This window comes from Ptychodera flava, chromosome 14 (assembly GCF_041260155.1).
Source record: "Ptychodera flava strain L36383 chromosome 14, AS_Pfla_20210202, whole genome shotgun sequence".
NCBI classification, from domain to species: Eukaryota; Metazoa; Hemichordata; class Enteropneusta; family Ptychoderidae; genus Ptychodera; species Ptychodera flava.
Window position 1 is genome coordinate 26,905,746 of NC_091941.1, and position 26,968 is coordinate 26,932,713.

Genomic DNA, 26,968 nt, shown 5'->3' on the forward strand with positions numbered 1-26,968 from the left:
TAAATAAAAAAGCTAAACTCTCATATGCTGAAATTATACATTGTATACACTTCAATGTTCAATTGATTTTTTACATGCTATTGTCTCTACTAAAAGACATGTGTCAGCTGTGATTACGCAGCGGTACTATGCAAGGCGTATCGATCGCGCTCAGGTCAAGGGTTATCGCTACAGTTGTGTTGCGATGACCCTTGACCCGAGTGAGATCGATCGATAGGCCATGGCCAAAAGTACCACCGCGTATTCACAGCTTGTTGTTGGTATACTAGCCACTGAAAGAAAAAATGTTTCTTCACGTAATTAAAGCTAATTTCGAAGGATATTAATACAGATGCTTCAAAATCTAATACCTTTTACTATTTTGGAGAGAAAACTTACCCTTTCTGGTCATGCTTCCGCACTATCACGACTTCATGTTGCGCACCAAACTTGATAGAACGCCTCTTGCACGCCGATGTTAAAATTAAAACGTTCATGGTGATTTTCTGATTTTCTTTTCAAATTTTCAAAATTTCAACACGTAATAAACGTGTAAAATTATTTTGTATACTTTCTTTTTTAGAAAAAAAATGCTTTCAGCAATTATAGGCCTAGACCGGAAATATTTTTTACTTTGTGGGAAATTCTGTACACCAAAGTCCGTGTACGTTTGCCGGACAGCGAGGCAGTAGTAAATTTAATATAGCCATTGTAAAGTAAAATAAACAAAAGATTGTTAATTGTTTCTCACATTATTTTAAAATTTCTGTAATGCTGAGTTTTTGAACACTTGAAGGAGATGGTTGTTAACACTACGTGTTCAGGTTTAGAACATCATTTTTAATAATATGAACACTAGTGTTAACAATATGAACACTAGCCGTTCAAATTTGAACACCGAAACGTACATTTTGAACGCGTAAAGACGCGTCTAGCGTCCGCTATTTTTACAGACTGAGTATAGAATGACTTGCCTCGTCCCTCGGCACGCCGGATCTGTGAAATCTCGATATTTACCCGATATTTATCTTCGATTTCGGGACTCTAATATCGATATTGGACGATACTTGATTCAGTCAAACACGTGCGTAAATATCCGATATATATCGGAGATTTCACCACCTCACAGTTCTGGCCAAACCCGACTTCCAAGGACTGACTCTAGCTAGACGATACTAGATTCAGTCAAATCGCAAGTAAATATCCGATATATATCGGAGATTTCACCACCTCACAGTTCTGGTCAAACCCGACTTCCAAGGACTGACTCTAGCTTCGATACTAGACGATACTAGATTCAGTCAAATCGCAAGTAAATATCCGATATATATCGGAGATTTCAGCCCTTTATAGGTCTGCCTAAGCCAATCTAACTTCGATATTGTATAGTCTAGTAGCCGTAAATATCGGATATCATATAAAAGTGCAATGTTGCGGTTAGCATTACACAATTGGTGGTTACTCATTTTTTTGGTTCCACCTTCGTAAATTTGATAGTAATTGCGAAAGACTAGGGAGAGCACAGATATCTACATAGAGAGACAGAGACAGACAGCAAGAGATGCATGACACATACACAGATACATGCATACATACATATATAGACATACATAGATACATACATAGATACATACATACATAGATACATACATACATACATACATACACACACACACACACACAGAAATATATCTTGATAAAGATATGTATGTATGTACATAAGTATGTACTGTTGTATATGTGTACCACTCACAAAGCAGGAGCTTATAAACACTATACTGACACATGTATATCTTATTTTAAACAGTAATCTACTCACAAGAGCATGGTGATTTAAAGCATATATGTGTACATGTAATTTGATCATTCGGTTTCACTTAAAAGTGTCATTTCACTGTATGCGGTTGCCTACGGTGGAAACTATTAACAATATTGACCCCCCAACAAAACTATATATGCTTCTAAATATCTTTGACACTTCACTAGAATATGGTGATTAAGAGGGCATTTCTGTAAGAAAGTTTGATTTTGGAATTGCCCCCAAAATTGTCATTATACATGGATATCTGCCGCTAATGATGCTCGTTCCCTAATGGCACTCTAGAACCAAACTACCGCATTCAAGCATTGATGTGTTTCATTTGATTTTTTCAACGACAACGTAATGATAATACCACACGCGCGGGGCGAATTGTAGCAGGCATTGCACGATGGGATTGTAAGCGATTACTTCTCACAAAATGCATACTCTACCGTCCATAAATCCATGAGTTACACTTACTGTTTATGGATACACACACGGGCATAGTCGTCACGCCAGTGCAATCCGTGAAACGTCAGCCTGTCTCCTCATGAACTACACATTGTTGGAGGGACTGTATAAAATGATCATAAGTTGTTGTTAGGTCGTCGTCTTTTCTTTTGAAAACTGGATGTAAACACAACATCAATGAACTTACCCGTTTCCCCGAATAACGACGACGTTGTAAGATTTTTTGATCTGATCAGCTAAAGTTTGCACACTATTACATCTGTAAGCTAAGTACGTACGCGTACTGAGCACACTCCCTCCTCTATGTGGATAAAGGGACTGTGTACTGAGCTTATGCATAAGTCACGTTCCAATGTTGCCAAGGAACATCACGTCAGTATCCACCTTGGATTTCCCCGTATTCTGGCAGTATGTCGTAACTTATTCAATTTTAGAACCACAAGACATTGGATCATCCGAATTTTAAATTGAATTTTGTATCATATGCATTTATGTATGCATGTATGTTATATACAAATACACAAAACATACATAGATACATAGTCATACATACATACATACATACATACATACATACATACGAATCTGTGCCAATGATCCAACATTTTAATGCACGCATACGATACAGGTACAAAGAGCACACTTGGTCAGTAACCCTTTGTGACGATATGCATTGAAGACGTCAATGAAGGATCAATGAAATCATAGTTGTGAATAACGTACACAATACGTGAACCTTACATGACAGCATACAATGGTACATGTTTGTTGAGTCATGTATAGTCGAACAACCCTGACCCGGGTCTGTAACAGTACGATCTCTAACAATGCAACTGTTTCACGAAGTAGGGGGTTTCCAGTATGAAACAATCGTGCTCTTACAGTGATGATATTATAGGCGTGCAACATTCTGAAAACTGATTGAGCTACATTCTATAGTACCATACATTACTTTACTTTGCCCAAAATATTAACTTTTATGCTTCAAGTACATGATAATTTCTGGACCAATTGCGAGATTTCGAGGTAATTCGTTTGGATTTTTTTCTTCACGTTTTCTGTTTTCAGATATCGACATCTGTGTCCACGTTTGCAATATTGATGACTTGTTTAGAAACGCTTCCATAACAGCTAACCTGATTACAAGCAAACAAATCAAAGGTGCTTTGATTACAAATGGCCATTTTTGTACGGTTATAATGATTATTGGCTCCTACGTCAGTATTAGAGCTTAAACCAGCGCCAAGAAGTGGCAACATATCCCAATAGATTTTTTGAAAGATATTTCATACTGAAGAGAAGTCAAATTTCGAAGTATCAATGACACTCGTTTCTTCCTTAGAGTTGTGTGTTCTAATTTCAATGAAACGGGGAAGAAGGTATTTCATGTATCCGGTTGCTCCAAAGTTCTGGGTAAATAAACTTCATCTACGTAATAAGTCAACTACCATTTCAATCAGCGACTCCAAATTGTCTAAAACTACCCCATCTTATCGTTGCCTACGATGACTGACCGTCATTCGGCCTACAATGATTCATTCTTCTCAAATTAAAGAACCTTTTATCTAAGGTCAATACAGGCCGCACCTCGCACCAAACAATATCAGCGAATGAATCACGCTTCCGTATATATCGGCAATGAAAAATGAGATCACGCTTTTCAATGGCTGTGGGTCCATAGCTGTGGTGTTTTCGGACGGGATTTCTGCCTTTTACGGGCTGCTTTTGACTTTGACGTTGTGGCGGGGTTAAAAACGTAAGGTCCAAACCAGCCCGCAGGAATCCCGTCCGAAAACACCACATCTGTGGACCCATAGCTAGCTTTTTCAATAACACCTTAAATTTACAGCAGTTCATTGATGGTCAACCCCTGCGGTCGAATAGCCATGACCTTTGCCATTTATACTGATTCTCCAACAATAGCATTTATTGTGTTTTATTTCACATGAAGTGGTGGGATATTTTCAAACTAAATAAGTGCACTTATACTGTTTTTCCTAAGCAGAGCAATGAACATACGTTTAAAGCCATGTGTTGTGACATCTGTAGCAGAATCGACAACCAACTTTTTTACCAATAATTCTACTCTTTGTCTACTTTTCAGCAATACGAATAGGGAAATAGTTTTGCAAACAGCCACACATTTGTGAACAATTCTAAGCTGCCAGTGAATCCAAAAGTCTTCGAACTCTGATTCCACGCCCACTATAGCTTCGTCAAAATAGAGAGTAGGTGGAAGGCGCGAAATTGGCAAAGTAGGGGGTGTAAAGTCAAACCGAACTTTTAAAGTTTGGTTCATGTGAAAGTTCGTTTTGCATACATATTTTTGGTGTATTTTGTCCCATAAGGGTGCCTGACAGAGGTTTAAAGAAAGTGGCGTACACTGGAACTTGGTTCGGAACTTAAACTTTATGGATTGTAATACCTTTAAACTGCAGGCAAAAGAGTTGCTTAGAGGTATTATGGCGATTACATCATGACGATACCGTATCTATAAGTTTGCCCGTCATCAGCTATAATACTTTGTGTGTCAATCATTCGAAGGGGAATCCTATTTTTTGTACCAATCCGCGTACTTACTTCACACAATTGAGAGGGGGGTAATCATTTCGGTATTTCTTTCTTACCGCAGTATAGCACCACGACCCCGAGCTAATCTACAGTGCGTGCGAGCTCTTTCAGTCATTTTGACCGTTATTGTAAGATTTGTTAGAAGACGTTCTCTTTACCGTTTCTTTTAATAGGTGATTTTTGATGACATTATATTTTAAATAATGTCCGAGTTCACTGCTTTTGTATCGGATACATTGTGTACACATTGTATAGGACAGCCGACCAGAAGACAAAATCTCCACGTTTTTTCGATCGTTCATACGACGTGATGATTACTTGGTGTCATCGTACTGGTTGTCATCCCTGATATATGACTCACCTGTGACCTATGTTCATATCGGTGTTTTGCTCCGCCCGTATCCTTACGTTTTGCAATTTTAGAGTTCATAAGATTCGACCTGACGATTGACAATGTGTGTTTTATTTTATTTGTTGTTTTAAACATTGGTGTTCGACTTTTTAAGTCGTATTTGAAGTAAGTTACGTTAAATTTGTTATCTTTACTGTATTATTTTCTGATCATGTTACAGGTCCATGGCTTACATATTATTTGTTATCATACTTACCTTCACTCTTGCGAAAGCAGATTGCGGAGATGGATACTTTCCAAATGGCCTTGGAGATTGCATCTCTTGCTTATACTGTCGTTCCGGAAACCCTCCAAAAGGATGTGAAAAATGTAATTATTTAATGTTAATGACACTGTTGGCAGTAGTAGGCCTATCCTTGTTATATACTCTGGCCGTAATTCCACCGCAAATTCAAATCGAGCACCAATTTTCACAGCTGTAACTGATCTAGCGAAGGGAGATTGAAAATGTTTAGCTGCAATAATATGCCCACAGATTCTTGTCTCTGTATAGCCATAAGGTTCTGAGAGATTTAGGAACTCATGGGGCTTCAATTATTGCAGCCAGCAAAGCTGAACATTTTCGAACAGTTAGAATGTACCCGATACTCTAACAGAGCGATTCCGCAAATTTTTTCACATGATGTGGAAAGTGAAAGTCCAATGCTAACAACTCGATCCCGTTTTAGTTCGGGACATTTTTGAAGTTGAATAATATCTTATAATTACCCTTATTCTTATTAATAGGCATCAAAGTAGCCACTTCTGGGGAGACAACGTGCAAACAAGGCCATTTTCCCAACGGTCTAGGGGGATGTGTTCCGTGTTCCTACTGCGGTTCCACAAAGTACCCACCATTAGAATGTGAATTGTGTAAGTCTCTCGTGACTCATCATTAGCGCGACCCAGTTTCACATTTTGTTGTCTGCTTTGCTACCGTACGGTTTTGCGCGTGGAAAGGTCCAAGAAAGTAAGAAGTTAATAGTTTCGAGAGAGCCACCTTACCGTCGTTAAAAAAATGCGTGATGGTGAAGGACCCATGTGCAAACAAACTATCCTTTCCTAAGATTCTCTACTCTGATCGCTCCAGAGTGTTCCATTAGTAAATTGTGCATATGCTGTAGTTTTGGTGTCCGATACTAACATTTGAATGGCCGCTAATACCTGACTTTATCTTCCTTGACAGGTAAGCCCACGGGCGGTACAACAAAACCAACTTCCCTACCTTTACATTCAACAGGTGGGGGTGTTATCCAAGGGAATGAACTGAACGATGAAAGCCTCGAGAAAGGTATAGAGCGTATAACTCGCACGAATTTTTACAAAAACTGATAAAAATAGTGGCGGAAGTAGTAGTTTAGGGCTTCATCAACTTTATTTTGAATCATGGGGAAAAGGCGCCAAGCTTGGCGCTTTCATCACGTGATATGACAGGGACCATCTTCTGATGGATATGGCATTGTCATTCACTTTCACACGTTCACACCAGTCTGTGCGTATTTGCATAACTATTATATTATACAAATACGTACATGTAGCCTGGTGTGAACGTGAGTGAGTGGACAATGCCCTGCTAGCATATATGCTAAAATCAGCCTTGGTGAACTTCCCCTTTGAATAGTATATCCTACTTTTAAAAACACAATGTCGAATTATATTCTAATTATATTGTGTACACAATTAATGCAGATGCCGATGTGCAAGTTCCATGGAGGATCTTTGTAGTCATAGCGGTGTCTGCATTAGTTCTGGTGGCTATCATATGTGCTGGAAAGTTAATTCACAATCGTCACTTTCGAACCGATACGAGGAATGGAGGAAATCCCACCGAAGATGATCACCACAGTCAAAGTAAGAACTTCTGCTGAATATTTCCCTTAAAATTTTGAATATGAAATCACACGAGAGTGGAACTATCAGGACGGGTCCCACCCGTGCCTCCACTTTTGCATGCGGGAAGTGAAATTGCTTGCAGCATCATGGCATCACAATGATGACTTACCGTATTCAAGAGATATGAAATGTACATGTGGTCAATATCAATTTCAGGTGCTATGTTGGGCGACAGAAACACAGAGCTTGATAGTGTCGTCACCAATTCCAACGACATTCCTGATGGAGGTGATGCTGGGGCAGAAGGTTTTACAGAAGAAGCATGTGCTACAGCGAGCAAATGTCAAAATCGCAGCCATACACCTGTACAAGTATCAGAGAAAGTCTCTGGAGATACAGACTCAGTTATTATTCAATATGGGCGAAACAAAGTCTAGGCATGTAAATAGCTTATTTATTTGAAAATTCTGGGCCCAAACTTATACTGATTTTGTTTTCAAAGCGCAAGACGAGCATAAAGAGGGCCCTAATTGACGTAAACAAAATTGAAAATAAATAACATACAACTAAATGAAGTAACTGTAAATGCTTCAAACCAACAAATGCCAAGTCTTAATTTGTACAGATAGAGAGGGCAAAAGTAGGTCAATGATCATAGAACAATTTTGGAACATATCAGTTCTTGATTGGCCTCCCTAAATTGTTAAAACAGATTTAGGTCTGTTGCTGACCTATGTCACCTGTCAGCCCTCCAGTATATCTAGTCAACCTGGCTTAGGCCTAAGCTATGCAATTATAGAGATGGCTGAACTTGAAGAGTCACGCTTTGGCATCTAGTCCAACTGTATACCAGATCTGCGCCTGGATTTACATATTGTGTACTGTGATGGGTGAAAATATGTCCTTGGTAATCCTTCATTTTGGAGGACAAATTGATTATGTCATTTAAAGTCAATCCTCTAGACTTAAAGATCCATTAGCAGTAACGTTGGTCATTTTTTATTTTGTTTGTTTCTGTGTATCATCTGCCGTTTCTGGTATAAATCGATCCCTGAACTGTGGAGAAATTCCTAGTATTTAGCTCATAAACATACCTTATATATGCTTATAATCTGCATTGTTATTGTTTAAATTTTGTATTCAGGTCCGGACTAGAATACATTTATCAACAATAACAATGGTCATTTCATATATGCAGGCTGTGTTGGCAAGCAGGACACCTTGCATTGGTCATGATGATCGGATTATAGTAAAATTCTGTAGTTGATACATTGAAACAGAGTAGTGAAAAATTAGTCAACAGTTACAGCTAATGTCCCTTTAAATAGCTGTGGCCTCAATATGAAAATGGCTTGAAATGGATTGGCCTTTGAAGAAGTCTCAGCTTGCCATGGAAAACAAAGTACTTAATTTTCTGCATCATCTGGAAGCTTTAGGTCACTTGAAAACTCCCATGATGATATTTCGTCAACAGAATGTCAGTCAGGTTGTGTGACAAACGATAATATCAGGTGCTGAAGCAAACAGTATGGTCACTGGATTACCATGTATATTTTGATAAAAAGAGACCTTGTCTGTATCCAATTTGTGAAAAGTTATCTAAATATTTTACAGCCTCATATTCTTATTCAAAACAGTGTCACAATTTGCAGTAAACATATAAAAATCAACATTTGATTTTTTTAAAGATTTAAAGAAATTACCTGTACATATTTCACAAAATAATACTCCATTGTCATTTTTCTGACTGAAGCAATCAAAAATCATGTCCAGGACTCTACCAAGAGTTGCAGAGATAAACTGAGGGAAGACGAAACATTTGTCTGAATATCAGTTGGCAGCAGCCACTATTTTGTGTGCAAAAAATCTTCGATCCCAGTCGGGGCTATTTTATGCCACAATAATAAAGTGATGTGTATTTTTAAATTCAATCGAAATTTTCAACAGAATTTTGAACAGTATGTATATACATGTATTTTGTTAAAAAGTATTTAATAATTTAAAAGAGAAAACTTTTTTACAGAAAAGAAAATGGCTATTGGTACATTCCTCTTACTTATTATTAGCCATTATGAGTTTCGGATTGGATAAGGGTGCTGGTATCAGTCACTGTGTTATGCACACGCAGAGCACGCAACTATGATTACTGCACTTGTGATTGTGATTGTAAAGAAAAATTCCAAGTTTTTTTTCGACTTTTCAAATTCACTGTAGGCTGAGAATTTACAGATCAATGGTGATTGCAAATATTGAAAATAAAGATTTAATCTTACACGAATCTTTTTTTGCTCGAGGAGCTATGATTAGACAATGTTTATTTTCAGTTACAATTTACTTTCTTAATTCTTTGTGAAGTAGAAAACCTCCTCCATTGAAAAAGCCTTGCAAATTAGACTTGCATTTAACGGTCCATTCCTTGCTATTGCCTGTTTTACTGGCACTTTGAATCTTTTGTTCCTATACCATAACCTTTTCTAAACTTTCCTGCATTTTTTCAAAAAAATGGACATAATGTAAACATGATACAGACAGCTTGTGAACAGTCCTAATATCATCAAAACAAAAATGTTACCTAATTTCTTAATTATCCCTAACACAAGAATGTTTAAGCATCTGTGTCCTCCATGCTTTGCCAATAACTGGTCGAGGGTATGGGCTGTCTTATTAACAGGCACCATATGCAAAAAATTCCCGGAAAGGAAGACAAAGCAAAATAATCATTCAATGAAAAAGGAACTGAGGCAAAAGAGAAGCAATGATATGTGATGTAAGAGATGGTTTACTAAGGTACACTGAGAAGAATTACAGTTTTGCTGCAGGATTAAAAAACTAGCAATTTGAAAAATCTTCATCACAGGATAATAGCTGCACAATATTGTAAACAACATGATCCGATGAATATAAGATGAACAGAAAACAATACACACTATGACACACTATAACTCTTCCTTATCACTGTAATACATTTATTTCTGAAAATGTCATATTGTTATAATCTCAAGTATGGTTAGCCATGGGTTAGCAGAAAGAAGTTTATGACATATTTCATGGATGTGATTCTGCAAAAGCTTCATGCCAGTGTTCAAAGGGGGAAAAAATCCCTTGGCCCCTCCTTGCTAAAACTGCCATCTTCAATAAAAAGGGACGCTTTCCACATATTTACTGAATGACCTAGATGCAGATAAGTGCAAGACTTTCAGAAATGATAATGATAGAATGCTCATCATCATATTGTTTAATTGAAAAGAAAATATAGATTATTATCATCTGCATATGAATCATCAGCTCCCTCCTGCCAAATTCCTGAAGATTTAAGAAAATTTCTCGCAAATAGAGGGGCTCTGAAAATTTTTGTTAACGTCGGCGAGGGGGAGTGCGAAAAAACTTCGATGATATTTTATCTCCCCCCTTCCATTAATTGTACTCGTTCCCTCAAGATAAGTTGATAGGATGAGATACTGTAAATGCAAATTTGCCTTTTTGCAGTTCGACGATGACATACCCTAATAACACAAGGTGACTCTATAAGATGCAGTAACGGTAAATGGCAAAGAGTATGACGGTATCAATTATAAGAAGGAGGTAAGCCGTGGTGACTGTTGTCACAGTCATAGTGCCAAGAATGAATATTTACGCCTAGATCCGATAGTGTACTCTCTGATACCTATACATTGAAATAAGTTGGTTTAACAAGCGTTTAAATTTGTAAAGAAAACAGCGAAGATTGCAGTTTAACAGTCTTCCCTACCATATGTCGTTGTCATCTATACAAACTATCAATCAACTTTGACGACGTGTGCGATGACTTTGCCATGCCATAGTAAGCTTATGAAGGCCCCTAAGGGACATTCTGTAACGCCAAAAATATATTATATCATGCCACCATGCGCCATTCTGATTGGACGAGAGCTCATTCCACCGATGCTAAAATACTGTTTTAGCAGTGGTAAAACGGGCCCCTAAACCAGCATTTTTGAAAATTGCCCAGTCGGTGCATTTGAACGTACCGATCTAAACTTTTTTTATTATTATTATTATTCAGAAAAGACAAAAAACTACACAAGACAAAAAAGGACAAGAAAACAGAACAGAATCAAACATCCAAAAGAGCGACAAAAGCTCCCCATTTTTTGTATGTTTCTCGTGGTTATCAGTTGTAAAAGCTATTCGTTTTCGGTCTTGTACACAGAACGGACATAAGATTTAAACCATCGATATTTGGGGAGGTGTTTAAGTATTTACATCGAAAAATATGAAAACGACCCATTAGAAAAACAAAATCACCAAGTATATTAATTTGGTCACCAATTCCAAGTATACACTGCAGAGCGTTTAGCTTTATCCTAGTACGGTTACACTATAAAACCACTCTTTTACACTTTGCCAAAATTTGGCTGTATAAATACAATCCCAAAAACAAGTGAAAATAATCTTCTTCAACCTCCTCGCAAAAAGTACACATAGGGGAATTAATCAAGCCCTATTTACGAAGCATACGATTTGTTGGTAAAATCCTCATAACCACTTTGTACTGGAAATTTCTCAATTTGGTATCTATAGTTAGTTTGAAAGGAAGTACAAATAGTTTGTTAGTGGGAATAATAACATCTAAAATATCATGCCAATATCTTATGATGTGTAAAGGAACATCAGCAGATGAATCTAATTTTAAGAAATAATTGTAGATATCTTGATTAATTTTAACACTAGAGAAGCAATTATTATTCCGACATTTAGGCTTACACACCAATAGTTTGGAAGATTTTGATTTTTAATCATCTTCTTCCAAGCACTCGGAATAGCATTTAAGATTTGTGTATAATCATAATGCGTACATATATTACCATACATTTCGGTAAACTTGTCAAAACTATAAAACTTACAATTAACATCCAGTAAGTCATTAATAAATACAACTCCATTCTCATATAGGTTTTTCCATCGAATTGGAAGCCCATTAATGCGGATTTTAGAATTATAGCAAATAAAAGCTTGACATGCATCGTCAGCGTTATTGACCATGGTATAGTTATACTGCAGCCATGCTAAAAGAATTTCTTTGAAAAAACTAGACTTGATATGGTCGAAAGTGGAAAAGTCGCAGTTATTAATATTGGCGTAATAAACAAGGGAACCGCCAGAATCTGAAAGCATGGAATTATACCACTTGCTGCAAAACATACTGGTATTGCAAACAATTCTTCTAATCCAAGCAGCTTTAAGTGTCCTGTTGAAGACACGTAGATTTGTCAAATTAAGGCCGCCCTTTTCATATGAGTTGTAATGGTGTCTCTCTTAATCCGGTCTGGTTTACCATCCCACAAGAAGTTAAAAATAAGGGTCTCATAATTCTTAAAAAAATCAAACCCAGGTGTTGGGAGGGACATAAATAAGTACGTAAACTGAGAAGTGACCAAAGACTTAATAAGAGCAACTTTCCCATAGAAGGTAAGACCGCGTCCCTTCCATGGCTGCAGTATCTTTCTAGCTTTTTCAATGCGAGGACTAAAGTTGAAGTCAAGTAAATCTGCTAAATTACTCGGAATGTGTATACCCAATACATCCACAGAGCCATCTGTCCATTCTAAGGGACAAGGAGTGTCAATAATGAAATTTGTAAGTTTTAATGAGCCTATGCGCAACACCTTACACTTTTCATAATTAGGTTTTAAACCAGATATAGAGGAAAAATCCTTCAAAATATTTAGCAAAGCAGAAAAGGAGGTCGGAGTGGCCTGTATTGGAAAATTGGTATCGTCAGCATATTGTGAAATTTTACTTTCGATCAAACCTGTATTTAAACCTTTTATAGCTCGACAATCTCTCACCCGAATTGCTAACATCTCAACGGCAATAACAAATAAATAAGGCGATAATGGACATCCTTGTCGAACACCGCGTAAAAGATTAAACTTATCAGAAATATGACCATAATTTATAATGCGACTACAGAATATTGTTATACATTACTTTAACCCAAGTAATAAAAGAATGACCAAATTAAAAAATTCTAAAGATTTCAAAATCAAGTCCCATCTCACTTTGTCAAACGCTTTCTCAAAGTCGGCTATGAAGATCAAACCAGGTTTGTCTCCTCGCTCATAACATTCAATAATCTCTAAGAGCCTACGGATATTGTCAGCAATAAAACGACCATGAATAAACCCCGTCTGGTCTTCATGAATGATATCTGAGATTACGCGCTTGACTCGAAGTGCAAGACACTTAGCTAAAATACGGGTGTCACAACAGAGAAGAGTCAAAGGCCGCCAATTTTTAGAAAAATTGGGTATTTATCATTACCCTGTGCGTCTTGTTTAATAAAAGTGACAATAAACCCTCCCTCTGAGATAGGGATAATGTCCCAGATTCATAAGAATATTTGAAAACACTGAAGCATGGGAGTACATAACTGTTTAAAGAAAACTTTGTAAACTTCAACTGGGATACCATCCAAACCGGGAGACTTTCCATGGGAAAGGAATTAATTGCTTTCCAGAGCTCATTGACAGTAATCGGACCTTCACAATAATCTGTTGTCACATCAGACAAACGACGATCGTAATTATCAGGGAAAAAGACACCACAGTTCTTATCATTAAGTGGGGTGGTGGAACATCAAAAATCCATTTGTCATTGATAATATCAACTGGGTTAGAAAGAACAGTACCGTCAGTCTTCATTAACTTTGACACATTCTTACGCGAGTAGTTGCGGTAAATAAGATTGAGAAAATACTTGGTTGGACGTTCACCAGAGACACCCATCGTGCTCTAGCACGCGTCATAAGGTCAGCAGTTTTTTCACAATACAAATGCTCAAGTTCTTCCATTTTAGTTGCCAACTTTTGAGAACCGTACCGATCTAACTTAATCCGAAAGTCCGCTTTGTTTCAAAGACCAAAGCCCGTCTCGTCGTAAATTCTAAGTTGTATTTTCTGTGTACGTTATCGATATTTTTAATCGTTTGTAAATTGTAAAAGTAGAAAGTCATCAACTTTCTCTACGAATACGATTGGAACTAATTTGGGATAATTGGATCCGCATATTTTTCAAATTTCTCAAAACTGTTAGATGCCCTATAGCTGATTGTCGCAATGTTCAAAATTACTCATAAAAACGAGTGTATAACTTAAAAAGAAAAGCAGATATGCCTACATTTGCAGCAGAAACCGACATTACTTCACCGTCCAATTATCCCAAATTAGTTCCAATCGCGTTTAACAGTTTAAGTTCTTTACAAACAAAGTACTAACAAACCGAACACGTCGATGTAACAAAATAATTCTACCAGATAAATGAGTAGATATGGCAGACACTATCACATGAGCAGCGGGTGACATTTATTTGCCAATGATTCAACGTTTTAATGCACGATTCAGGTACAAAGAGTACACTCAGTCAGTAACCCTGTTTGACGATATGCATTGAAGACGTCAATGAAGGATCAATGAGATCATAGTTGTGAATAACGTACACAATACGTGAACCTTACATGACAGCATATAATAATGGCACATGTTTGCTGAGTCATGTTGTCGAACAACCTTGACCTGGCTCTGTAACAGTACGATCTATAACAATGCAATTGTTTCACGAAGTAGGGGGTTTCCAATATGAAACAAATGTGCTCTTACAGTGATGATATTATAGGTGTGCAACATTTCTGAAAACTGCTTGAGCTACATTCCATGGTACCATACATTACTTTACTTTCAGTGCCCAGGATGTTCACTTTTTCCGTTTCAAATTCAAATAAGCTTACATGTCTGAATTTTTTCTTCACGTTCTTTGTTTTCAGATTTTTTTGACATCTGTGTGAAGGTTTGCAATGTTGATGATGTCGGCAATTTTCAATCGCCGGAAGGATACTCCTCATTCTCCACCTTTATCAGCCTGACGAACCCTACCACTGACCTCACATAAGAGGCAATTATTGCAAAACCGATAACTTTTCACCAACATTAATTCTCCGAATGTCTTCACGTACGATAGAGGAAGTTGTTGTACTGATTTGAATCATTTCGGCAAAAAGCACTGTGATAAGCTTACTTGTAAGGGGGTGTTCTTTTTATATTTTATACTGGAGTGGTTTTAAATATTATATTTTATCTGATCCAGACATTATCCATGAAATTCTATTGTCGGGGTATCTAAAACAAATCTGTACTGCTGTGAATTATGACCGTTCCGAGGGAAGGTAGCGATTATATGTGTCCCATTTCGTGGAAAGGAAACGCGTTTCTCGTGCGGCTTCTCCGAACCCTCGCTTCTTGTGTTAATGATTGATTGCAATGCATTGTATGCACCTCTTGTCCTACCACACTGTATAATGACTCAGTCCGATATGTGTAAGCTCACGCGAATCCACGGCCGGCGTAAGGACAAAGTTTCCTTGGGTCGACATAACAACACGATGAATCGACCGGTGACCATTGTGAGCGGAAGTTTGAACAAAATGAGTGACGATAAAATACTGTAAACAATGACATGAGTCATCGTTGTGAGAATTCAAGGTAACCGACCCAGAGAACAGTAACATTACATTCTTTAGAGTGTCACCAGTACTTCGTTCCGTTTCCTTAGTAAAAGCAGAGCGATTTCGAGTCCGTGATCATTTCGACAGCAAAGACATGCAGCCATATGCAATAACTTTTAAGATTTTTGCGCATATCTAATAAAATCACATCTATGTTAACAATTTGCAGTCAATCGGTTAATACCCGGGGTCGTCGTACTTCTGTTTGTTTAGTATGCCCGTCTTCAATCCGACCGTAAAGAGAGTTTGCCGAACGAGTGAAATGGGAGGTTTTGTTGTTGAGTTCATCCCAGCGGATGGGATGTTATTTTGTTTTATGTATAAATATCTTTGGCAGTTATCATTGGGCCAGCGGAATTAACTTAAAAGTTACGGTTATATATCTGAAATTGTTCGCTTTTGTTTGCTTAAGTTTATACCAAAACCATGGCAGCATATAGTACCTGTAAACACAGGAGTTGTGTAGTGTTTTGTCTGTTTACATCATGACGCGTTACCAAAATGCTTTTGTCAGCAATTTTCAATCACCGAAGGGGATTCCTCCTTCTCCGCCTATATAAGCCTGTAACGCAAACCTCACATAAGAGGCAGGTATTGCAAAACCTTTAAGTTTCTATTCATCGACGTTTCATTCTCCGAATATCTTCACGTACCATAGAGCAAGTTGACGTACACACCGTGCCTGATTTGAATCACTTCGACAAAGCACTGTAAGTTGTTCTTCTTCTCATCTTTTATTTTATACTGTAGTGGCTTTAAATATCATATTTTATCCGATCTTACAGGCATAGGACGTGTTCACATTTGAGCTTAAACCTAATCATTTACTTTTTCCTATAAATTTAATACCACTGTAGGTTGCTTGCTATCGATGGTCTGCGATTTAATAATGTCTAGATATGTACATTGAAATATAAATATTGTCTTTTGTGTCTGCACTCTCCTATTTGTATTTTCAATGTTTCGTTTGTATACTATCAGGCTCGCCGATTGGGTGTATTGGTAACTTGTTGTTTGGAGGTTGATGATGGGTTTCACTTAAATTTATTTGTGTTGAATGTATAATCTCAAGATATATTTTCTTGTATAATAGGGCCATGATTCCGGCTGCAAGTTTACTAGTCATTGCCGTGCTGATCACGGGCTACGTGAAAGCAGACTGCGGAGGGACGTCTTTCCCGGACGGCCTTGGAGGATGTATCCAATGTGCCGTCTGCAATGCTGAATACCCTCCCAGAGGTTGCGAGAAATGTAAGTCCGATACCGATAGCATTTTTCCCTGTTTAATCACAATACCTCCACAAAACTGTTGTTTGATATTATAGATGTGGAAAAAACCAAAATAATGTTTCTTTCAGTCGGAACTTTATGAAAGGACTTCATTCTTTTGTTTCTTGTACTCTTCACAGGTGCTGCAGCAACCGGTTCAGAGAAGGCAGATTGCGTGGAGGGGACATTTCCTGATAGTTTGGGGGGATGTGTTCCTTGTTCTTACTGCAAATCTGCAAACTCACCGATTGGATGTGAGAAATGTAAGTCTATTGCTAATAACATGGCCCGTTTTTGAATTGTACTTTTGGTATGGTGATCTAAAGCTCAAATCAGAACACTGATTTTTTTTAAAATTTACTATTCACAGGCACAACTATCACACGCCCATCACAAGCGAAGACAAATTGCGGGAACGGAACGTTTCCCGACGGTTTAGGGGACTGTGTTCCATGCGCTTTCTGTAACTCTGAAAACCCTACAATTGGATGTGAAATGTGTAAGTCCAATATTAATAGGCTCGGGGTAATTAATCTACTCCCAATGACCAAACACCGTCGTTGATGGACTTTCTGAGAGAAACGGAAGCATTCCTGATTTCAATCTCGGTTGTCTACACAGTGATTAAAATGGTCCTCAGTCAAAATGCAAAGTTCAGTGTAACTCCACAGCCTGTATGTGATTTCGAAATCTTTGAAAATGAGTAGGCCTATGGAGTTCAACAAATTTGTAGATAAACAGTAACTACCGCCAAACGTTACTGCTCTGAAGTACGGAGAATCGCTTTGCGAGTAATTAAAATTTATAACACTTTTTATTTGTGGTATGAATATTTCCATTGCTAACAACAAATATTTTATTTCTATTGACAGGTAAGTCTACCACTAGTAGTGTGGAACCAACTTCCGCAACTTCAACACATGAAAATTTGAATCCCGGAAAGGAAGCCAAAGAGGAGAAAGGTGAGCCTTTTCTGAAGATAAAATGATTCCGCTGTGCAAATTTCGCTGTACCTTTGCTTCAGTCGGTTCGAACTAACTTGTCTAAACAAAGTAACACTGACAGAGTTTTATCATATTTGTTTACTGCAGGCGCTGAGGGAATACCGATTGGTTGGGTGGTATTCGCAGTAGTTGTAGCACTCTTATTATTCGCCTTGTTGTTTGTTGTAATCGCTCTCTTCATTGGTCTGTACAAACGTAAATCAAGAAAGGATCCGTCCATCGAAGATGGCGAGAGCAGCCATAGTAAGGAGGCTTTACTTTTGTTAATTATAAAAAAATTGTTTTGACAGCTTCAAACTGAAATAGGGGAGAGGCAATACGGAATTCATGATATCGAGTTTTGTGATCTGTTGGTGCCTTAAATCAAATTGAGACTGTCGTGCTTCATTGTCTATGCTTGGATTCCAATTTAAAAGTTTATTTACTGCTGAGACTTTGAAAACACGCCTATGATAACATGATTCAACCAACAATCAATCAGAATAACGTCATTAAAATCGTCCGGTTTAAAAACCAGAGCAAAGTGGAAGTAAAGACACTTTTAATTTCTACCAATTACAGGAGGAATGTTACGCACAGACGATGAAGATTCACGAGAGAGTGTGACTGTGGACATTTCTCCTGATCCGGGAGGTGGAAGTCATGCACAGGAAAATCATCCCTCAATCACGGGGAGTAGTTCTACCGTCGGTGGTTCATCAGACTCGTGTGCTGGTGAGGGCAGAGACTTAAGTGAGGGTCACTCACCTGTACAAGAATCACTTTTGCAATCAGACGATCAATCAGATCAGGGTGCCACAGATCTAGATTGGAAGGTTTCGTGATTTAAAAAATTAAAACTCAGTTATTTTAACTTATTTTTTATCGCCTTCCTTGTAAAACTATCCAAAGCAAGTATTCAGTAAAAACCTTTGTGATATGAGAGATTTTCGGCCATTGGAGTATTGATGTTTGTTGTAAATCTCCAAGGGGTTGTGGAACAGGGTTATTGCGGCTGCACTATAGGGAAAAAGTGCGTGACTAGGGCGAGAAACTGACGCTTTCTCGCAATCGGTGAGAATCTGTTCTTATTCTCACTGCTGTCGGTGAGAAAATTTTAATCTCCGCTGGAGATTGGTGAGAAATGCACTCCGTAGCGAGAATCAAGTGTGAGAACAAATTCTCACCGGTGAGAATGGAAATTCTCACTAAGTACAGCGAGAATTGAAATTCACTGGCGAAAATCATCAAGACTCACCGTTCATTGGCGAGAATCATAAAGACTCCAAACGGCGAGTCTTGATGATTCTCGCCAGTGAATTTCAATTCAAACGCTGCAAAGTGATGGCAATTCTTTCTTTCACTATAACCAGAACTTTTGAGGACAATTCAAATTTTGAGCTGTAAGGTCAACCAAGTTATAGAAGATTGGAGTATTGTAAAGACTGGTATTTTCAAAAGATCCCTCTGTATTAATCCTTCATCATATCTTGCGCACAAACAAAGATCTCAGTATAAACCAAACGCCTCTCTACTCCTTCTGACGAAATGCCAGACTATTTATTTTATTCTTGTAAGTTTCCTGACACCTTCTGGTAGAGTTTTTAATTACTACAGAGAATCACTTTTTGGCAACACAAGTGCTCCAGTTATTTACAATAATCTCATACTTGTAGCAAAAAGATTTATGCAATGAAAATGAATGACAGAAAACCATTATGTGCTCTGTATTTGTTACAATTAAGCACAACTACCACCTACAGTATGAAATTGCTTTGGGAAAAGACAGGTTAGAGACAAGTTATTGTAAATTGATTAAAATACCACCAACGATAAATGATAATTGAGCACTGTAACATCTTTACTGTTACAAATGCAAACACAAAAAAAAATATTTATCGAGTCATTCTCCGGGGAATTCCCTTATGAAAGATACGTAGTCTGAAATTTTTAGACCAATAACAATTGTCGTACTTTGATCAATTTGCCCAAAAGCATTTTCACACACAGTCTCAAACATTTTGGGTCTTTTATTGGTGTGACTATCAAACAGAGTGTGTTAAATGTAAAGGGTCCACTAGCTTTTGGTGCTTAAGTGATTTGCTTCGGGTCACATGTGCCTCGCTGATCAAAACTAACAAATGTGAAAAACAGTATATGAATGCATTTTTAATGTGACCAGCAGTCACTGTATATATGTATATATTTGTTAAATTAATTTTTATACTGTTATGTGAATAAAATGCTCAAGTAATGGTGGAATGCTGATTTTTCTGTTATGTACCTATCTTTCCCTCCTGTGTTCATTTACATGATGATGCATTGGTATCAACTATAGGATAGTAATTTTTGTAGGGTTAAGGTCCTCTGTTGTGAACATGTGACAAGTCAAGGTTTGGACAAGTGTGAAGAGTGAAAATTATTATTGCCCTGTTTAACCCTAGACCCTGGTTACTGCATCAAAATACTTCCAGAATCAATTAAAATACCCATGCCATCATTACCAGATCAAACCATGAGCTTTCCCTCAATATTTCTCATTCAACACTATCCTGTTCGACGATTAGTGGATTCATGTTCCTATAAAACAACTGTTTTGAATAATTTTGCAGTACGTTTGTTTCAAAAATCGTTTAAAAAATGCTTTGTGGACAGTGTTACGATGCCAATCCCATGACACATATTTACTTTGCAACTTCAAACCATCAAAGATTGTTTGAAGAATTTGTTTCCAAGAAGGCTCTCTTAAATACTGAGGGAAAGTCTGGGTTTATATAGCGTTGCACTGTGCTAAACAAGCCATAATATTTGACTTACAGAATAACAAAGACTAAAATTATATATTCAATACTGGTTAAGAGGAACTACCATGTCATGAAAGAGAAACACCCTGCATGAAATGAAAGAAATGTTTTATTCATGTCAATTTAGGGGAATTACAGAGTTTGGAAAAGACTTTGCAAAGGATTGCAAAACTAGAAATTTGAAAAAACCTTTATTACAGGAAAGTAGCTGCACGATGTTCTTATAAAATTTGTAACCCACATGATCCAATGAATATCACATGAAATTTTAATTTGTAAGGGTTTCTATTAGAAACAAGATGAACAGAATATAAAACACGTTATAACATACTGGACTCCCTTGTATTACTGTAATTAAAGCTATTTCTGGAAATATCATATTGCCATGATCAAGTAAGATTTACTATGGGATAGCAGACACTGAAATTTGTGACATTATCATGATGAGTCTATTCAAGAGGTTTATGCCAGCTTGCTCTAAGGAAAAACTTATATGGGGCCCCATCTTGCTGAGACAGTTAACCACAAAGACTAGACAGAGTAAATATAGAAACGTCCCACATCTTTCATCAATAATCTAGACACAGCAAAGTGCGTAGCAGATGTGCTAATACTAAACCAGTGGTATATGACAGCTGTCCACTCATGACCTGGGATGCCCATCGGCGCAGACAGTTTGTGAACTGTGGCTCTTGTGGTTATCAGAATGAGAAATAATATGTGCATTTAGAAGGAACATTAATAACTATATAGCAAAAATTTACATAAACATAATTTCACATAAATCTATTTCAATGCTCAAGAAATTGCTCTTATTCTAACAACAACAAAATACAGCAGCAAAAAAGAGTGGATTTCCTGTACAGTGCAAATCACTTAAGGCAGTGTGTAAAACAAACTCTAAATGTATACATAATACAAACAGCAAACGAAACGGGTAACTTTATAGGTTACAGTACAGATAGCAAAAGTTAGAAAATGCACTGTCAGTCTGGTTTCTTTTATAATGGTACATATTATACTTGATTTGACAGCCTTGACATTTGTATTTAACATGAAAAGGGGGCTGACATTATGATATTTGTAAATTGAGGTTGAGGGGGTTTTGGGGAAAAGTTCAAAGTTCAGTTTGCATTCAGTTAAGTAGTGATAATAAGAATAAATCAGAGTCTGATAGTTTAATTTTTGTAAATCTATGAACTGGAAGAATTCTGTTCTGGTTGGTGATTAGATTTATGGTACAAACATTCAGTTCTACGTTGAGATTTCTTTGGCAGTGGATACACACACTCTCTTCTTTGTCTTTTTTCTTCGTCATTTTTAGGGGTTTCATCCTATCGATGACTAACTGCACAGTTTCCATTGCATAATGCTCATGTCTTTGCCTCCTGTTGAGATGAGTCTGTTATCACTCTTGAGAAACCGTACACACGTCACATGACTGCTGTGTCCGCTGTATGAATGACCATGTGACTGTTGGGAGGAAACAGAAAGAGAAAACATTTCAAGGTAACATCAAATCATCAACAAACATGGAAACAATGCAATCAAAACCTGAAACATGTTCTTTTGCTTTCACTGGTAAAAACTTTTGACAAAGTTTTTGAGAGATTGGTCATAATCATATTGTTTATTTAAACAAATGCGTAAAAGAAAGAAAGATCATTATCATCTGCATATGAATCATATCTAAAATTGAATATGTATTGATACTTCACCACAGAGTATGACTGCAGTGTAATTGTGATCTACAAGACCAATAATTTCTACCTTGGGTTGACAGCATGGATATCTGTACAGATTAACTTTTCCAAAGTCATCTCCGGTGGCAATTACGGTTCGATCATTGGATCTGCACACGGCATTCACATCGGAACCATCAGCTCCCTCCTGCCAAATTCCTGGAGATTAAAAAACTTCAAACTGTATAAAATTGTTAAGACTCTTTCCTAGCTCTAAAATTTTGAAGACTTTGAATTTTAGACCCTAGCTAACACCTGCATCAAATTGTAAACAGTTTGTCAGTGTTTTTCAAGGTGGTCCCATTAATGTTTCGTTACAAGGATTTCTAATTGATCTAATTGATCCTATTGTTACTTTATTTTTTATAAAAGATTAATACTTTTTTCTAACTTATGATATAAAATAACTAATTTAATTTTTGCACTGAGTATTGACCCTGTTCCTCTTGTCAGATTAACATTTGGACTATATGGCAGTCAACGTTTTTCCTACATATTCAAGTATACAACTATGATTAACAACATAAAAATCAATGGTTATATCTTGATAATGATAATTATCAGGTGACTCATATCATATGTATGTATAAAGGGGAAAATGTATAAAGAGAAAAGGCTTGATAAATATAGGAATTTTTTATTATAAGCTGTTTTGACTAGAGAAGTAACTACTTTTAAAACAAAAACTGACGTTTGGAATTATTTGTAGTGATTGCACATAATGATACTTCCTAATTACTTAATGTTCTCATTTCTTTCTATTAATTAAAGGTCAAGAATCATGTGATATCAAGAATAATGTATGCAATCTATTAAATTTACAGGCACTTTATGTAAATACTGTATTATGCCAGTAGCCATGTTAGTTAACAGTCAGGGTAGAAGGGGATTCCCAATCTAAAAAAAAACATGATCATACCAGGGGTCAAAGTTCACCTCTTTGTAAAGGTTCCTCATGCATTCACAATTCAATAACAAAGACTGAAACACTTATAAACTGATGTGTTGTCATTAAGAGGGAAAACAAATATTTTAAATAGAGTATGTGAAATACTGTGAATGGGGTGTTCACTGAGAATGAGTCAGGATTATTTCGTACCTACAGTATAGCATTTTGACCTACAACCTACAAAATCCTTCAGCAACACTATTAATATATGAATTCTGAGTTTTATACTTATGTAGGTAAAAAGTTATTTACCAATACACATCTAAACCTAAAATGGAACTTAAATTCTGATGAAGACGCCATTAAACTCAAGAATGTAATATGCCTCCACACATTTTAAATAATCAAATGATATACCTAAACTAATATTGACACATATTTTAGATACTGATCATATTTCTAATAAAATAAGATGTCAAAGAAACATACCACAAACAGGGAATCCAATTGTACAATGATGGGTGGCCCAGTCGACATCTCTCATAGTTGAAGACGAGGTTACTTGCCGACAAGATGTAGCGTTCCCTGGTGAACAGTTAAAATATATCGCTTGATGAAATTTGCTGATATGGACTATTGCTATTTGATCATTCATAGATGTTCACATATAGCAATTTAATATCATAATTACTCTACTGCAGATTGAAACTGTATACATGATATGTTAACTTTGAATATTGTTGTGAATTATTTATGCATTACAGCACAGTCTGCGGAGTGACTGTGGTTACAGTGATGTAAACTTTGAATATATTTGCATCACATATCAAGAAATACAAAAATGTTCTCAATCAGTCTTAAAAACACAGGACAAAAAAAACAAGATGGCACAATTGTATCACATTGAACAAACATTTACTGAGGAGGAAAAATTTAGGAATTCTTTCATGCACTCTTACACTTTCGTCGGAAAGATTTGTCGCTTCTAGGAAATGAGCAATGATTTCTTTCTTACGAATTACAATGAATGAACAAGATGTACTTCTTTTTCTATGTGCTGTGACCTTGCTTGTTTCTTTCATTAAAACAAAATGTTTCATTTTAGAAGCATTGTAAAATTTGAAAATGACAACGACATACGTCGTAAAGCTTCCTTGGTCTTGGATGATATATCACATATAAAGACAATTTATTGGTGAATGAACATTGAGAAAAAGTTTAAAATTGACATCAAATCTAGAAAACTCACAGAAGAGTACTTCATAATCGCCAGAGTTGCTTTGAATGTATTGGGAATCTGATGACCAGTCTAAGTGCGTGATAAAACTTGTGTGGCCCTGAGAGAAAAAAGGTTATGCAGAGAAATATAATGATAACTTTATTACACTACTATAGTCTGTGGATACAGGATGGTAAAAAATAATAATAATAATTTAAATAATTTAAAAAATTAGAATAAAACTAATAAAACACAAGACAGGGAAGAAAAAAAATGATAATTGACAACCACAAGAAAATAAATTTGACACCATCGTATTATATAGATTGATCAATAAACTAGTGTTAGTCAGTGGGTTATTGATTCATGGTTAATCATACCATGGCCTCAGTAAAGAGGCCGATGACTTCATCCCTAGAGATTGAGAAACTTTACAGAGATGACTGTACAGGACACTGTATATCATACTCAAACAGATGACTAATCATTGATTGCTACAATTTTAAAAATATCATATCCTTTTGGAGTGAAGGACATGTATCCTATTGCATTATATTTATCAAAGCTTAATGCCTTGGTTTGTTCAAGCAAAGGTATCCTTAGTTCAGTATTATTAGGTTAAAGTAGGATATCCTTATAATTACAACCTTTCTCTAGGAACTATGACGCAACCCACTAGCATGTTTCCTTATCCTAAATCATTTGATGACAGCTTTTGATATGTAAAGTCACACAGTTGGCAACTTGTCAGATACTTTATACATGAGCTAAACAAGGGGATTCCCCAATGTCTGGTGTTTTGAAAGCATGTCACCATAGACGGTGAAGTATCAACAACAGAAACTTTTCAACAGTGTAAGAGCATAATATATTAGATAAATTACTAGATTTTCAGATTTACATTGCAAAAGCCTTTATGGCCTTTTTGAACTGACACAAAGGATCTTAGGAACCCCTAGACAATGATTTGTTTTTACGATGGTTTGAATGCAATACATATTCACTTTGAACATTACCAGCCTTTTACACTATGCATCTACAAGGCAAATCCTTTAATTTAGGACAATAAAATTGTAGGTTTTACACCTAATTCCACAATAACAGTAATCCCTATTTGTACAACCATTAAAAGGAATATGACCACACACACACAAAACATCACATGACAATTGTCAAAATTCTGATGGAACAATAAAACAAATTTAATTACCCAATTAAAAAAAATTTGTCAAAAATTGAAATACTGTGGCACAATTTATATAATTGAATCAACAATTTACTATGATAACTATGATTTTATCTGTTAATCAGTCATAAACTATTTGATAAAATAATCCATAATAATTTACATCTACACATATTTCATGTCACAACAAGCGTCTGTTGTCAATATAACCAAAGAACAGAGTTTCACATTGTACCATCCATATCAATGTCCAATGCAATATGGTAAAATGAATAATAAACATTATCAACATGTGAAAAACGACTATGAATTTCTTGTCTGTTTTGTTTAATAGGTACGATCCACTGAATAAACAAACAAACAAATAAACTAACTAACTAACTGACTGACAAAGCAAAATGTGAATGAGACTTCCTCTTTCCTACGATTCTAACATACTAGATTTACGATACAAGCCATTTTGACTATTTTAATGCAAATACATATGATGCTGTTTGAGCACGAGTATATAGTCCTGAAAAATTATCACAACATAGTCGTTTACTTAATTTCATTAATGCAAGCACAACTCTGTCAGGTCCAATAGAGAAAACTATAAATACAACAAGGAACCTACTGCATATCACGACCATGAATATCTCTAAATACACCTATCAGGAAGTACTAAATAGGGGCATACATAAATAGTCTAAGCCGATTCACAGAGGTGTAACTCATAATAGTTAAAATCTTCACAATTATTTCACAAACTACAGTCTCTCTCTCTCTTGTGCATACTGTCGAATGAGCAATGAAGAAATTTTAGGGTGAATGACCAAGTGATTGTACACCAACATAGCACTATGGCTTCAACAGAAAGGAACAGTCATCACCTTTCTCAGTCACCCACGCTATTCTATCAATCGTGTTATCAGGGCTAAAATGGTAGTAACATTCCTGATTTTATCATCAATGAATGATTCACATACTGGTACCAGCATACCTAGTATGTACTTTGGAGGCAAGGCCACTGATACGTGAAACCATAACAAAAAAGTTTACTTCCAGACATTTTTCAAATGTATTCTTTACAAATGATTGCGAGGTGTGGCTCGATTGCAACACACCACCTACACCGAACCCATTGCAAACACTGCAAATATTTGTCTAATCAACAAACGTTCTTTATTGATGAAATGAATGAAAAACAGAAAAAAGAAATACATGTTGCTGGCAGCATTATTTTGACTAAAGGGTGGAGTCAATCTATTTGTAAAATTTCTCCTTTGAAAGCTGTAATTTAAGACAAACAG

At 36.5% G+C, this 26,968-nt stretch overlaps 3 protein-coding genes across 15 annotated transcripts in view; 2 read left to right on the plus strand and 1 right to left on the minus strand.

Moving 5' to 3' along the window:
- The first annotated feature begins 4,601 nt into the window (after nucleotides 1-4,601).
- LOC139149952 (uncharacterized) lies at nucleotides 4,602-9,329 on the plus strand. Of its 4 annotated transcripts, none has more exons than XM_070722029.1 (6): nucleotides 4,602-4,708; nucleotides 5,395-5,543; nucleotides 5,961-6,086; nucleotides 6,400-6,504; nucleotides 6,903-7,064; nucleotides 7,263-9,329. In XM_070722029.1, the coding sequence occupies exons 2-6, from the start codon at nucleotides 5,399-5,401 to the stop codon at nucleotides 7,481-7,483; spliced, it is 759 nt and encodes a 252-aa protein (XP_070578130.1). In that variant the 5' UTR covers nucleotides 4,602-4,708; nucleotides 5,395-5,398; the 3' UTR covers nucleotides 7,484-9,329. The 4 variants fall into 4 exon arrangements, 3 of the variants coding, with proteins under 3 accessions (XP_070578130.1, XP_070578131.1, XP_070578132.1); XM_070722030.1 differs by lacking the exon at nucleotides 4,602-4,708 and adding an exon at nucleotides 4,884-4,950; XM_070722031.1 differs by lacking the exon at nucleotides 4,602-4,708 and adding an exon at nucleotides 4,899-4,995.
- Nucleotides 9,330-15,602: 6,273 nt separating this feature from the next.
- LOC139149955 (uncharacterized) lies at nucleotides 15,603-20,104 on the plus strand. 2 transcript variants are annotated; one of them, XM_070722042.1, is made up of 7 exons: nucleotides 15,603-16,294; nucleotides 16,678-16,835; nucleotides 16,994-17,116; nucleotides 17,224-17,352; nucleotides 17,726-17,815; nucleotides 17,945-18,100; nucleotides 18,419-20,104. In XM_070722042.1, the coding sequence occupies exons 2-7, from the start codon at nucleotides 16,682-16,684 to the stop codon at nucleotides 18,679-18,681; spliced, it is 915 nt and encodes a 304-aa protein (XP_070578143.1). In that variant the 5' UTR covers nucleotides 15,603-16,294; nucleotides 16,678-16,681; the 3' UTR covers nucleotides 18,682-20,104. The 2 variants fall into 2 exon arrangements, with proteins under 2 accessions (XP_070578143.1, XP_070578144.1); XM_070722043.1 differs by lacking the exon at nucleotides 17,224-17,352 and having other exon boundaries at nucleotides 15,607-16,294.
- A 627-nt stretch (nucleotides 20,105-20,731) lies between these two features.
- The window catches only part of LOC139149953 (77 kDa echinoderm microtubule-associated protein-like), a 64,674-nt gene continuing 58,437 nt past the window's right edge, over nucleotides 20,732-26,968 (minus strand). For all 9 annotated transcript variants that reach the window (XM_070722040.1, XM_070722039.1, XM_070722034.1 and 6 more), the window contains 4 exons: nucleotides 24,521-24,608; nucleotides 23,761-23,856; nucleotides 22,411-22,541; nucleotides 20,732-22,113 (listed from right to left, as the gene is read on the minus strand). In XM_070722040.1, the coding sequence (XP_070578141.1) occupies nucleotides 21,985-22,113; nucleotides 22,411-22,541; nucleotides 23,761-23,856; nucleotides 24,521-24,608 (444 nt within the window). In that variant the 3' untranslated portion in view covers nucleotides 20,732-21,984. The remainder of the gene's footprint in view (nucleotides 22,114-22,410; nucleotides 22,542-23,760; nucleotides 23,857-24,520; nucleotides 24,609-26,968) is intronic.

Coding starts and splice junctions, on each gene's coding strand:
- LOC139149952 (XM_070722029.1), top strand. CDS start 5,399: ATGGCTTACATATTATTTGTTATCATACTTACCTTCACTCTTGCGAAA. Junction 5,544..5,960: donor TCCAAAAGGATGTGAAAAAT/GTAATTATTTAA, acceptor TCTTATTAATAG/GCATCAAAGTAGCCACTTCT. Junction 7,065..7,262: donor AGATGATCACCACAGTCAAA/GTAAGAACTTCT, acceptor TATCAATTTCAG/GTGCTATGTTGGGCGACAGA.
- LOC139149955 (XM_070722042.1), top strand. CDS start 16,682: ATGATTCCGGCTGCAAGTTTACTAGTCATTGCCGTGCTGATCACGGGC. Junction 17,816..17,944: donor GGAAGCCAAAGAGGAGAAAG/GTGAGCCTTTTC, acceptor TGTTTACTGCAG/GCGCTGAGGGAATACCGATT. Junction 18,101..18,418: donor AGATGGCGAGAGCAGCCATA/GTAAGGAGGCTT, acceptor TACCAATTACAG/GAGGAATGTTACGCACAGAC.